Below are 14121 nucleotides of genomic sequence, written 5' to 3'. Positions count from 1 at the left end.
GAACAGAGCGCGAGTAACACGACTCGGAACAGAGCGCGAAAAACACGACTCGGAACAGAGCGCGAGTAACACGACTCGGAACAGAGCGCGAGTAACACGACTCGGAACAGAGCGCGAGTAACACGACTCGGAACAGAGCGCGAGTAACACGACTCGGAACAGAGCGCGAGTAACACGACTCGGAACAGAGCGCGAAAAACACGCCTCGGAACAGAGCGCGAGTAACACGACTCGGAACAGAACGCGAGTAACACGACTTGGAACAGAGCGCGAGTAACACGACTCGGAACAGAGCGCGAGTAACACGACTCGGAACAGAGCGCGAGTAACACGACTCGGAACAGAACGCGAGTAACACGACTCGGAACAGAGCGCGAGTAACACGACTCGGAACAGAGCGCGAGTAACACGACTCGGAACAGAGCGCGAGTAACACGACTCGGAACAGAGCGCGAAAAACACGCCTCGGAACAGAGCGCGAGTAACACGACTCGGAACAGAGCGCGAAAAACACGACTCGGAACAGAGCGCGAGTAACACGACTCGGAACAGAGCGCGAGTAACACGACTCGGAACAGAGCGCGAAAAACACGACTCGGAACAGAACGCGAGTAACACGACTCGGAACAGAGCGCGAAAAACACGACTCGGAACAGAGCGCGAGTAACACGACTCGGAACAGAGTGCGAATAATACAGACCATGAAGACTACTATACAGAAAAGAGCGCAAAGATCGTGATACAGAACAGAACTTGAAGATCGTGATATGGAACAGACAAAAATAACACGATTTGGAACAGACACAAATAACACGATTCGGAACAGACACAAATAACACGATTCGGAACACAGTGTGAAGACCACAATACAGCACAGAGCGCGAATAACACGATGCGGAACAGAAGGTGAAAACCACGATAAGGAACAGAGCATGAAGACCACCATATGGAACAGAGTACGAAGAACTCTATACAGAACAAAGCACGAAGGCCATGATATGGCTTGTTTAGAAAAGCCAATTGTTTCATTTGGATTCTTCCAGTGAACAGGCCTCTTCATGCAGGGTAATCTGTGCGAGTAACTCCAGCCCCACACTATGCTGCAAACTGTCAATAGCCTCAGGCAAGAAGGGAAGACAATAAATGCCAGTCTCACCCACAACCCAAGAAGCAAGTGGAGTTAACAACAGCGATTTTTGAGTTTGTTTAACATTCCTCTTTCATTGTATCCAAGTCAACAATGCATTTAAAATAAATGTGTTCAGTGTATTAAAATTACATTTGTAAGAAAGTTACACATGGCTGCAAGTAATTCTGACAATAGTTACTTCTGACTAGTACAGTTAAAAGGCCATAAAGTAAAAAAATATATATACAGAATTTCCTCTCACCCCTGGATCACTATCCAACTCCCTCTTCCAGGATCCAGGGATTCCCAAATTGCAATTCCTGGTAAGAAATTCGAAACTCTCAGTACATTAAAATATTAGTTTTAAAAACTACACAGGGCCCTCCTCTAGGTGTGTGTTCTGCCCCTTGTTGATACGCATTCCTTTGCCCAACTTCCTCCTCCAGCCACCCCCATTCCACATCAGCACCCTGAGGTGGGGGTGTCTCCACATGTGTCGAGGACAATAAGTTGGATGCAGTTGTAATGAGGGATGACGCACACGCACATCCAGGGGAGGAGGAGCCCAAATCTCAGGAGGTTGCCTGTTAGAAAATGGAGAACACCCTTGTCCCAAAGTGAGGTGGTACAAGGGTCAAAGGGATCAGTGGAGCGGGTGATCATGGGGGGGGGGGGGGGTCAAGAGTTCTTGTGTCAGCTTCTTTAATCTGCTCCTCAGTCATTTATATCGTTACATCATCTGAATATCCCACTGTTGAGTCAGTTTCTCCTCATCGCATTTACAGATCATCGCAGAGTCCCGGTCATAAGACTTGCCGCCTAAAGTGAAGGAGACAAGAATCATGTCAACAGGTTGATAAAAACAGCAAACAGCCACTCAAGCACACAAGACATCTTTCTGTCCCAACCCCACTCCAGTTTTCTCCTAAAGTCAATACTTAAAGTACATTGGCATAAATACGGACAGTTCCCCACTTAACTGCTATCCCTGGAGAGGATCAGTTGGTTTAGCACAGGCTTGGGGATTGTACTCCACAGAGATCAAAGGTTAGAAGGAATATTTCCACATCCCTGGAATCGGATGTTGGGAGAGGCAAACAGCAAGAGCAATGGAAGTGGAGAGGCTAAGTGAATTTGGTAACAGATTGGTGTGCGTGCGTGTGTGTGCGCGCAAAGGAGTTCAAAGGTTGTGAGGCACTTGACTGTTGATCAGATGACAATTCTGATCTACAGCATCTCATTTCAAGCCTAATCCACTCTTCTTCCTGTTAACCTCCACCTCAAAGTGGAGGTTGAGATATTGGAAGGGCAAAACAAAGTTCATTGTGGCATAGAAGGCGACACTGACAAGTATTTGGTACATTTGATGCAGGTGGCACAACGGTAACAGTGTGGTCTGCTGCAAAGGGCAAAAACATCCCGTACTGGCTATCCTGTAGCTGCCAAGCTGCCTAGACATCTTGGATCTTCCTCCATACTGGGATCATCCTATCAGCCAAGAGAATGGGGGCAGCAGCACACAACAGAATTAAATTCCTTGGAGTAAGTTTGGCTGTACTGTAACCTACAGACATTTTGTTCTGTGCACCCCCATGCCGATCTCACATTGGACATTTCAGTCATAAGATCACTGACAGCTTCGACATAATCGAAGAGTCAACCAACATGTGGAGGTTATGGGGGAGGTTAAATGGCTTGGCAGTGTCCATGATGGAACAGTGTGTACATAGGCTGTGTGGAAAGAATAGGAGTGATGGGCCGAATGTTTTTGACTCTTTGGATGTGATTTTACTGGCCACGTCCCACCGGAATCAGGATGGGACACGGCTGGGATGGGACGCGGCCAGTAGCTCCCGGGAGAGGCCTCTCCCAGGATTCCCAATGGTCACTATGCCTCGCGAGATCTAATGAGATCTTGTGAGACATCGCAATCTAGATCCCGCTCATTGTTTAAAAACTCACATCTCTGCCTTCGCCAGATTGAACTGGCTCCCGGGATCTACTGGCCTCACCAAGGAGATCCCAGCCGGGAGCCGATTAGTACCAGTCCCCACAAACGAGGTCTAGGCGCACCAGTATTTGAGCAGGTCTCCCAGGCAATCGGAGGCCCCATTGGTTGACTGCTGTCTGGGCAGGGGGGCATCCTGGCACTGATGCCACCTGGGCACCTTGGCACGGTACGCTTGACACCCTGGCAGTGCCACATGGGTACTGACAGGCCAGCAGGAGCACTGCCAGGTTGCCAGGCTGGCTGCGCCAGTGCCCAAGTGGCATTTTGCCCACAACCAGGACCCCCAAACAGTCGAGTTGGGGCATTGGGGGTTCGAGGCATCCCGATCTCTTCTTGCACGGAGGAGCGCCTCATGGCAGGAAATGTGGCTGAGTGCGGCCTTGGCGAGGCGTTCCGCATCGAGGTCCGAAGAAAAAGTGCTGTTAGATAGCGGGAGCAACCCCTTTAATCCCGCCCAGAATGGACGCTGTTTTATACTCCAATCAACTCATCAATTTGTCAAAAGCAGGAAGTGGCTGTGTTCGGTTGCTGAAGTGTAGCCTCTTCATTCCACTTTTGTTGACATGTAAAGTACATATGAACAAACAAATTAGAGGCAGGAGTGGGACACTTGGCTCTTTGAGCTGCTCCTCCATTCAGTAAGAATTGGCTAATCTGATTTTAACCTTGATTTCACATTCCCACGTACTCCTGATAACCTTTTAAACCTCGGCTTACCAGGATTTCTCTCACTTTGCCTTTGTTTTAATAAATTTAGATTACCCAATTATTTTTTCCAATTAAGGGGCAATTTAGCATGGCCAATCAACCTACTCTGCACATTTTTGGGTTGTGGGGGTGAAACCCACGCAGACACGGGGAGAATGTGCAAACTCCACACAGACAGTGACCCAGAGCCGGGATCGAACCTGGGACCTCAGCGCCGTGAGGCGGTTGTGCTAACCACTAGGCCACCGTGCTGCCCTTCTCTCACTTTGTCTTAAAAATATTCAGACTTTGCTTACACCAGCTTTTCCAGAAGCGAGTTCCAAAGGCTCGCAAGTCTGAGAAAAAAGTTCTCCTCGTCTGCGTTTTCAGTGGATGATCTGTTATTTTTAAACAGTGACTCACTAGCTCACAGTCGGGGACGGCCGATCCACGAGCAGGAAGAGCTTTAATATGGGGCTGGGGACACTGGGACACTGGGGTGGGGGGGGGGGGGGGGGGGGGAGAGGGGGGGGGTGGTTTGGGGCACGCAAGTGTCCGAAGGGTGATACTATTTTTGCAGTCCGGGTCCGCAGGCTACGTTCGCCATGCGCATGTGCAACCACAGACCCGGCAATGCTCCAGACCATATCGGCAACTAGAGCTGCCTCCCTGATCGACCCCTCCCCCCGGATCAGGGAAACCGGTGGTTGTTTTTCACCAGTTTTCCTGGCGTAAAACACCACAGTTTTCACGCCGGTGTGGGGACTCTTACAAACGGAGAATCCAGCCCAATGTTTTCGGTTTTCCCAATAGTTTGGGGCATTGAGGCTGGGCTCCAAGACACTATGTTCACAAAGTAACAGTTCAGACAACACTCACCTTTGATGTCAAGCACCAGCCCCTTGTACAAGAGACTCTGGATTGTGCCACTGAGTTCAAAAGTCCAGCAATGCCTCGACATCCGTTTCTCAGACCATAGAACAACCTTACTGCCGTCATCAGTCACTGTACCAATGGTTTGAAGGCTCATTTCCGGAGAAAACTGCAATACAGGGAGGAAAGGTATATTAAGTAGGAAATGGACAGAGGCACAATGAAGGTTTGTCTGTTGATCTATTGTCAAACAGACTTTGGTGCTTGTATTACAAACTCTTCTCAACATATTGGCTCTTGTTGGTTTCATAGAGGTCTACAGCACAGAAAATTCCCTTCAGCCAATTGCATCTGCGCCGTGTCAAAAACGATCACCTAAATATTCTAATCCCATTTTCCAGCACTCGGCCCATAGCCTTGTATACCTGGCATTGCAAACGCACATTTAAATACTTAAATGTTATGCGAGTCTCTGCCTCCACTGCTCTTTCAGGCAGTGAGTTCCAGATGGTTTTCCTCACGTTCCCTCTAAACCCCTTTGGCATGGATTCCCATGTTACCGAGCTGTTCTGTGACACTAAACAACTTTTCTTGATGATGCAAGTCTAGTGAGTGAGCATCATTGGATTACATGACTGTGGAGGGCATTATCTTTGAGGCCAATCATATTCTCAGCCAGCAATCAGCTGTGGCTCAGTGGGCTGCATTCGTGTTTCTGAATCAGAGAGCTGTGGGATCCAGCCACTCCATTGTGGTATTGGCTGCTTGCTGCACTGTTGGAGGTACTGCCTTTCAGATAAGATATCAGCTGCTGTGTCCTAAATGCAAGTAATGAATACAAACCTAAATGGTCGTGGTCCTCGTCCTGAACCCTGGGGAACACCACCGAACAGCCCCCTCCAATTTCAGAAACAGCCATTCCCGCGACTGTTTTCCATCCTGGAGCCAGTTTTTGTATCTGTGTTGCTGCTGCCCCATGAGTTTTAAATTTTGCTAAGAGGCTTAACATGTGACGCTTCATCAAAACCCTTTCAAAATCTCCATACATATCATCTACGCTACCCTCATCAAACCACACTTATCTCATCAGAACGCAATTTTCTCTCAACAAATTAATGCCAACCTTTCCTTATTAGTCCACATTTGTCAAAGTAACTGTTAATTTTCACCCAAATTATGGTTTCTAAAAGCTTCCCCATCACTAATGTTGGACTACCTGGCTTGTAAGTACAAGAATTATTCAGCTCCCATTTTATGAACGACAGTTAAATCCTGCAGCCCTATGGCACTACCCTTCTTCCTGGGTAAACATGCAATATGCTCATTTAGTACCTCGGACAGACCTTTGGCCTCAACCAACAGATCTTCATTTGGTCTCGAATTGGCTCTTGCATTCCTCTGGCAATAATTTATTTATGGGATCTGGGCATTGCTGGCAGTGCTAGAATTTATTACCATTCCCTAAACAACTGATTACAATGTCCTGGCAAGCCAGAGGACAGTTAATAATAAATAGCGTGTTGGTTTGGGACTGTAGTCACATATCGGTCAGACCAGGTAACAAACCTGTTTTTATGAGGAAACGGTACTTTCATGATCATCATTACGGATACTATCTTGTTATTCCAGATTTTCTAAAATGATCTGAATTTATGTTACCCAACGAACTGCCAAGGTGGGATTCAAACTCGTGTCTACAGATTATTTGCTCAAGATCTGGATTATTAGTCCAATAACAGAACGACTATGTTTGTTTGTTTGTTTTCCAGTTTGTTTTCCAATTCCTCCTTCATGTTGGGAGTTCTATTTTTCGATGCCCTCCCTTCACCCTGGTCAATGATTACCCTGACTGTACCCGGACACTATTTCTTGTCTGCCTTTGACTTCTGCCAGATTCCTCCTTGGAGAGTGTCCAGTTCTGGGTCAACATGAGGGAACAGGCTCTCGGGGCTGAATTGCCTACTCCCTGTCTCGATGTCAGCAAGGTGAAGTCATTGGCCTTGTTCTGCTTGTAGGGATACAGGTAGGGAGGAAGTAGGAACACAGTGTAAGGGTCCTTCCTGTTATTCCCTTATTTCGCCTTTCTTTTATTTTGCCATTATCATTTTTGATCCACGGGTGATTAATGGAGATGTGTTTCTTTAAGTCAAGTAGCAGAGAGAATCAGAAATTTGAAGAGGAGCATGGTGCTAAAAACCACCATCTGAATCAAAGATTCTTTTTTCTCTTTTACTTATGATTTTTACCCTTTTCATTCACTCTGTGTTTGTCTGTCTTGTGTGTGCGTGTGTAGAGGGTGGGGCAAGTTAAAGCAGGAAATTAGGAATTAGATAATAGTTAACCAGTTGTATTCGCTGTATGTTTCATTATAGTTCTTGTTATTAAAAAAAAATTGTGTTTACATTTAGGGCAGCACGGTGGCGCAGTGGTTAGCACTGCTGCCTCACAGCGCCGAGATCCCAGGTTCGATCCCGGCTCAGGGTCACTATCCGTGTGGAGTTTTCACATTCGCCCAGTGTTTGCGTGGGTTTCGTCCCCAAACCCAAAGCTGTGCAGGGTAGGTGGATTGGCCACGCTAAATTGCCCCATAATTGGAAAATATTATTTGGGTACCCTAAATTTATTTTTTAAAAATTGTTTACATTTACAACCTTGGTGACTGTAATTATTGGACAGCCAAGGGCCAAAGACTTTGAGTATTTTTCTAAGAATTATTGGTGAATTCACTCGTGAATGCGAGTCCGGGTCAAGTGTCCAGCTGGAATTCACCACGCACTAGCCCACGATGTTGTAACAACAGTCCGAATGCCCAGCGATTTTTAATTTCCTGCGTCGCCATGCCAACCCTACCGCACAGCTTGAGCATCACTGCATCACTCAAGCACCCCAAACTATGTGACATTCAAAGAAAGGTTGTCAATCATGATCCCCTCTTTATATGTGGGATCAGCATAACTGAACAGCAAGCATCTTACTTTGGGTTTCAGCATCCCTTTCTCATAGAACCAGAGCTGCTCAAGTTTCTTATTCTCAGGAGCAATGATGACTCGACCAGACTTTACATCCTCCAGACACACAGTAACCGATAGGAGACCCTTGGTCTCTTTATTCCTGATTTGAAAAAGTGCAGGTTTCTGTAAAGACAAAGACAAAGGATTTAACCTTGAGGATCAGCTGGAGTAATGGTCCCTCTTTGCTTCCCTCATACCTGTGTTGCAGCAGGAGTGAGGGAATCAGCACAATATAATTTAGGTCAGGGAACTTTGTACACTCGAAGGAGAGAAGCTGAAGTACTGAAACCTCTAGTCTGGGATCCCACGACTGGGAGAGAAGATCGGAGTCAGCAAGTTTTAATAGAGAGATAGCAAGATTTGGTTTTAAAAAGGACAATAGATTGCAGGTTGAGTTTTGGGCTTTAGGTTTGACTGACCATTGACAAGAAGCACCTAGCCTTGCACTAACCTGAGAGACTGGTGATATGGATCCAATCCTGGAGAAGCCGCTGTACTTTGGCCAGTTTGAAATCTCAACTGGCTCCAGGAGAACTTGCCGACCTCGAAAGTTGCTGTGCTCGTATACCACCCAGCTGAAGATTGCAAAGAGAAACAGGTGAGTCACAGCATGACAACATCAGCTCTCTTAATACCCTTTAACTTCTGGGCTTCCATGCCACCTGTCACTGACTGGTTCGCGGTGTGGAGCGCCTGGGAACCTTGTATCACGATGCAGTCACAATGGAGTTGTTGGGCCAGAGATGTTCGTGCCTGGGATCTTGGTAGTTCTGCCCACTGTGTTCATGTTAGGATACTACTCACTGTCACAATGCTCAGAAACTGCCACGTGGAACCAATCTCAGGCTGTATAACCAGCCACAGTTTGAAACTGTCTCAATTGCACAATAGGAGACTTTCCCCAAACTTCAACATTGTTCAGAGTCTCTGGAAATCAAAGAGCTAACCCCAGAACAGAGCTTCAGGCAACACAGGAGCGCATTCAGAACAGTGTTTTTAAAAAATATATGTTTTTTCCCATTTTTCTTTAAACTATTTTCCTCAATAGTTACAGAAATATAGAAACTGAGAAAGAAGTCCGTTTGACAGTCGAGAATATTCCAAACAGATAACAAGGAGCTTTTCTAATTGTCTGTGGGACACGTGCTCCATAAAACAATGCATCAGATAAGTGAGACAAAATTTGTCTCACCAATCATGTTGCACTCTTCTAAAATAACCTCCTTTAAAGTAGGAATAGTCCTTGCTTTGCAATTAAAAAGTGATGTGACCACAAGTTTCTGGTTTTGGGGTTTCTCCCCCAATTATCCGGTGGGTTGCCTGATATTGAACTTGGAAACGGGCTCTGCTCTCTCCCATAACAGGCCTTGTTGCAGAAGGAGGGACACTCAGCTGTGACAAAATCATTAATGCCACTGGTAGGAAAATCCCATTCCCTCCATTCAATACCAGCCTATTTAATGCGACTTAAATAGGAACTGGACAGTGAGCATCTCGTCGCTCATCTCTGTCACACTATCTGATCTGATCAACACAGGTGACTAATATATATATAAAATATATATATTCCAGGATGCAGCAATCACAGATGTCAAAGAAAAATATATTGTGACACCACAAACCCCTGTCACAATGGAGGTGAATGAGTAATTCCTGACACCCATGTCTGGACACTGGACTGCTGATTGATTTTACGCACATAACCCTTATTGTGTAACTATCCTCCACTAACAGCATTTTTGCTGGAGAAATAATCCTGCTTTTATTGGGATACTTTGCTGTAGTTTGGAAATTCTGTTTGCCGCAGTTTATGAGTAAATGTTCCACTCCCACCTCCAACTCATTGACTGACAATATTTGCTCCGCAAAATAAACAATTTCACTTTCCAAAAAGAGTCACCAAAGTATTATTATTCAGTAAAATCACTCAATACTTACACACCGCCACTGACATGGAGAGACAGAACCAGATTGTTGTAACCATCCGAAAGCAGATTCTTCACTTCCGAGTCCAGCTCAATCTCCTTTCCTTCCAAGTTCTCCAAACTATATAAAGTGAGTGATGGCTCAGAGAAGACCTACAGGAGACAGACTGTTATCAAATGGAGAACACACTAACTCCATTACTCTCTTTGATCCGCCATAAACAAATCCTGGTTTTCAGGCACGCTTTTCAACTCAATTCTTGTGAGAGATGAAGATATTTTTAAAATTTAACTGGGAAACTGTGGGACAACCGAGGCAAACACTGTCTCATCAAGAAAGAACTTGCTTAGAGATTTATTTTGTGTTTATTTAATAAGGACAATTAAATGAAAGACAAAATAAATCTCTGTACAATAAAGTACAAATGTGATGTACATATATGCACATTTGTTTATAAATAGGAGAAATGCCAATAAAAAGATTTAAAAAAAAAAGAACTTGCTTGAATATAGTGAGCTCAGATGGGCTCAAAGCCCTTCACAGTCAATTAAGTACTTAAATGTGGTCACTGTTGCCAGGTTGCTGAGGGCCACCTAGGTGGGATGACCCATTGGAGGTCTTTGGTGGGAGATACCATTATCTTCACTCAATACATACTTCCCCAATATGGCCGAGATAGGAATTGGAGAGGAAACTCTGAACCTTTCCCTTGCTCATCTTTGAGAAGCTGAAAAAATCTTATATTTCAGACCAAGCACTCAGTGGGATTTAAATTCACCTTGGGTGGTAACACAACACAGGAAGCCTGACATTTTGCTCTAATTCCTTTTCACGTTTCAATTCATTGTTGCCCGAGAGGAATTCATAGGCCAGCAACCTCCTGTACCTGGCGGTAATGGCTGAGTAAGTTGTTGCAATGTGTCGGTTTTAAGGCTAAATATTGACCAGGAGATCATTGAAAACTCCCCTCCTTTTCTTCAAAAAAGCACTGCCGTATATTTTTCAGCAATTTGGATGCAGACAAACCCTCAGCTTAAACTCTCATCCAAGGGACTTCCAGTTGCGGCTATGCGGAGCTAAGCCACACATTCGGCAGCTCCTGCTATTTAGGGACTTTTGGGCCGTTTCGAGGGCCCCAAACGGAGCTGTTTCTACGCATCCCGGTGGGGGAAGGTGCCTGGAAGAACTTGCCCCACACTATATGGTGCTCACCTGGAGTGGGAAGAAGAAAAAGGCTGCAGTAACTCCCCCAAAAAAACGGGGGAAGAAAAACAAAATGGCGGCCGGCACTCCTGCTATTTAGGGACTTTTGGGCCGTTTTGAGGGCCCCAAACGGCGCTGTTTCTACACATCCTAGTGGGGGAAGGTGCCTGGAAGAACTTGCCCCACATTATCTGGTGAAAAAGGCTGCAGTAACGCCCCCCAAAAAACGGGTGAAAAAAAACAAAATGGCGGCCGGCGCTCCCGCTATTTAAGGGCTTTTGGGCCGTTTTGAGGGCCCCAAACAGTGCTGTTGCTACATATCCCGGTGGGGGAAGGTGCCTGGAAGAACTTGCCCCACACTAGATGGTGAAAAAGGCTGCAGAAACGCCCCAAAAAAAACGTGGGAAGAAAAACAAAATGGCGGCCGGCGCAACACCCGAGGACTGGTGGAAGTGGGCGCAGGAGCAACAGGCCTCGCTCCTACGTTGTTTTGCTGAGCTGAAGGCTGAGCTGCTGGACTCCATGAATGTAACTGCGACCAAGCTGCTTGGGACCCAGGCGGCACAGGAGGAGTCTATTCGGGAGTTGCAGCGGCAGGCCGTTGAAAGAGAGGAGGAGGCCGTGGTCCTCGTTGGGAAAGTGGAGTTGCACGAGGCACTTCATAAAAAGTGGCAGGACCGCTTGGAGGAGCTGGACGTTCGCACGAGGCGAAAGAATCTGAGGATCCTGGGCCTGGCGGAGGGGCTGGAGGGGTCGGATCTCCCGGCGTATGTGACCACGTTGTTGAGCTCGTTGATGGGAGCAGGGTCCTTCCATTTGCCCCTGGAGCTCGAGGGAGCGCACAGAGTGATGGCCAGGAGGCCCAAGGCAGATGAGCCCCCGAGGGCGGTGCTGGTGCGGTTCCACCGATTCAGTGACCGGGAGTGTGTGCTGCGCTGGGCCAAGAAAGAGAGGAGCAGTAAATGGGAGAATTCGGTAGTGAGGATCTACCAGGACTGGAGTGCGGAAGTGGCTAAGCGGCGGGCCAGGTTCAACCGGACGAAGGCGGTGCTTCATGCTAAGCAGGTCAGGTTTGGAATGCTGCAGCCTGCGCGCCTGTGGGTGACATACAAGGACCGGCACCATTACTTCGAGTTCCCGGAGGAGGCGTGGGCCTTTGTACAGGCGGAGAAGCTGGACTTGAACTAGGGCCTGGGAACATACTTTGGCCGGCGTTGTTTCCGCTGTGGCTGTTTTGTTCCAACTGTTTCAACTTTTTCAACTTCGAAATGTGTGTTATGTATGCTGGTTTTCTTTTTGCTCTGTTTACGGGTGGGTTTGTCTGTTGGGTATGGTTGTGGGGTAGGTGGGGAGTGTTGGGGGTTTGTGTTCTATATGTTCTCTTCTGTACGGGGCTGGGGATTGAGGGGAAACTGGATTTTGGGGAACTGCGTCAGAAGGATGGGGTGTGGCATTGTGAAAGCGCGGGCTTTCCTCTGGTTTCCCGCGCTGCGGGGCAGGGGGGTGGAGCTTGCGATGGGGGAAGGGCCTCTACGGGTCTTTTTTCCCGCGCTGCAATAATGCCAAGGAGGTGTGGCAAGAGGGGGATGACCCCAAGCCGGGAGGGGATAGGTTTTGGCGGGAGCTGCCGGGGTCAGCAGAAGTCAGCTGACTCACGGAAGTACCATGGAGGGTGCGTCGCGGCTAGGAGGGGTCCTAGCCTGGGGGGGGGAGGGGGGTGGGGGGGGATACCGGGTTGCTGCTGGAACGACTAGGAAGGAGCCGATGAGGGCCGGGGGGGAAGAGGAGAGGCGCTATCGCCATGGGGAACGGGTCGAGCGGGGTATGCTGGCCTGGGGCGAACATCTGCCAAGCTATGGCTAGTCGGCAGGGGAGGGGGGCGGGTTGCCCTCTGATCCGGCTGATTACCTGGAACGTGAGGGGGCTGAACGGGCCGGTTAAGAGAACCAGGGTGGTCTCCCATCTAAGGGGGTTGAAGGCGGACGTGGCTATGCTCCAGGAGACCCACCTGAAGGTGGCGGACCAGGTCCGTCTGAGGAAGGGGTGGGTGGGGCAGGTTTATCATTCAGGATTGGACGCAAAGAACCGGGGGGTGGCGATTCTAGTGGGGAAGAGGGTGGCGTTTGAGGCGGCTGAGGTGGTGTCGGACAAGGAGGGCAGATATATCATGGTGAGGGGTAGGCTGCAGGGAGAGAAGGTGGTGCTGGTGAACGTATATGCCCCGAATTGGGATGATGCTGGCTTCATGAGGCGCTTGTTGGGCCGCGTCCCGGACCTGGAGGCAGGGGGCCTGATCATGGGGGGAGATTTTAACACAGTGCTGGATCCCACACTGGACCGGTCCAGTTCAAGGACGGGTAGGAGACCGGCGGCGGCCAAAGTGCTGAGGGGATACATGGACCAGATGGGAGGGGTGGATCCCTGGAGGTTTGGGAGACCGAGAGCGCGGGAGTATTCCTTTTTCTCTCACGTCCATAGGGTTTATTCCCGGATAGACTTTTTTGTCCTGAGCAGGGGGTTGATCCCGAGGGTGCAGGATGCCGAGTATTCGGCCATAGCGATTTCGGACCATGCCCCGCACTGGATTGATCTGGAGATGGGGGAGGCGCGGGACCAGCGCCCGCTCTGGCGCCTGGATGTGGGGATGCTGGCGGAGGAGGAGGTGTGTAAGAGGGTTCGGAGAAGCATTGAGGGGTATCTGGTTACCAATGATACGGGGGAGGTCCAGGTGGGGATGGTCTGGGAGGCTCTGAAAGCAGTGATCCGGGGGGAGCTGATCTCCATCCGGGCCCACAGGGAAAGGAAGGAGAGGAAGGAGAGGGAGAGACTGGTGGGAGAGCTTCTGGAGGTGGACAGGAGATATGCGGAGGCACCGGAGGAAGGGTTGCTGGGAGAACGGCGCAGGTTGCAGGCCAATTTTGACTTGCTGACCACCAGAAAGGCGGAGACACAGTGGAGGAGGGCGCAGGGTGCGGTATATGAGTATGGAGAGAAGGCGAGCAGGATGTTGGCGCATCAGCTCCGTAGGCGAGATGCGGCTAGGGAAATTGGGGGAGTGAAGGATGGGGGTGGAAATGTAGTGCAGAAGGGGACAGAAGTAAACGGGATCTTTAGGGACTTTTACGAGGGATTGTACCGGTCGGAACCTCCGAGGGGGAGAGAGGGGATGGAGAGCTTCATGAACAGGCTATGTTTCCCAAGGGTTCAAGAGAGGCTGGTTGAGGGGCTGGGGGCGCCGATAGAGTTGGAGGAGCTAGTCAGGGGGATCGGGCAAATGCAGT

At 48.7% G+C, this 14121-nt stretch overlaps 1 protein-coding gene across 1 annotated transcript in view; it reads right to left on the bottom strand.

The window, feature by feature from the left end:
* Positions 1-1190: 1190 nt before the first annotated feature.
* LOC119966504 overlaps positions 1191-14121 on the bottom strand; it is a 143043-nt gene continuing 130112 nt past the window's right edge. The window contains exons 18-22 of the mRNA XM_038798307.1: positions 9650-9789; positions 8163-8286; positions 7676-7834; positions 4707-4869; positions 1191-1948 (exon numbers count right to left, since the gene is read on the bottom strand). Coding sequence (XP_038654235.1) covers positions 1860-1948; positions 4707-4869; positions 7676-7834; positions 8163-8286; positions 9650-9789 — 675 coding nt within the window. The 3' untranslated portion in view covers positions 1191-1859. The remainder of the gene's footprint in view (positions 1949-4706; positions 4870-7675; positions 7835-8162; positions 8287-9649; positions 9790-14121) is intronic.

Source organism: Scyliorhinus canicula, chromosome 1 (genome assembly GCF_902713615.1).
Source record: "Scyliorhinus canicula chromosome 1, sScyCan1.1, whole genome shotgun sequence".
NCBI classification, from domain to species: domain Eukaryota; kingdom Metazoa; phylum Chordata; class Chondrichthyes; order Carcharhiniformes; family Scyliorhinidae; genus Scyliorhinus; species Scyliorhinus canicula.
Note: the sequence above shows the minus strand (reverse complement) of the source record. Positions and strands in the feature narration are given on the sequence as shown.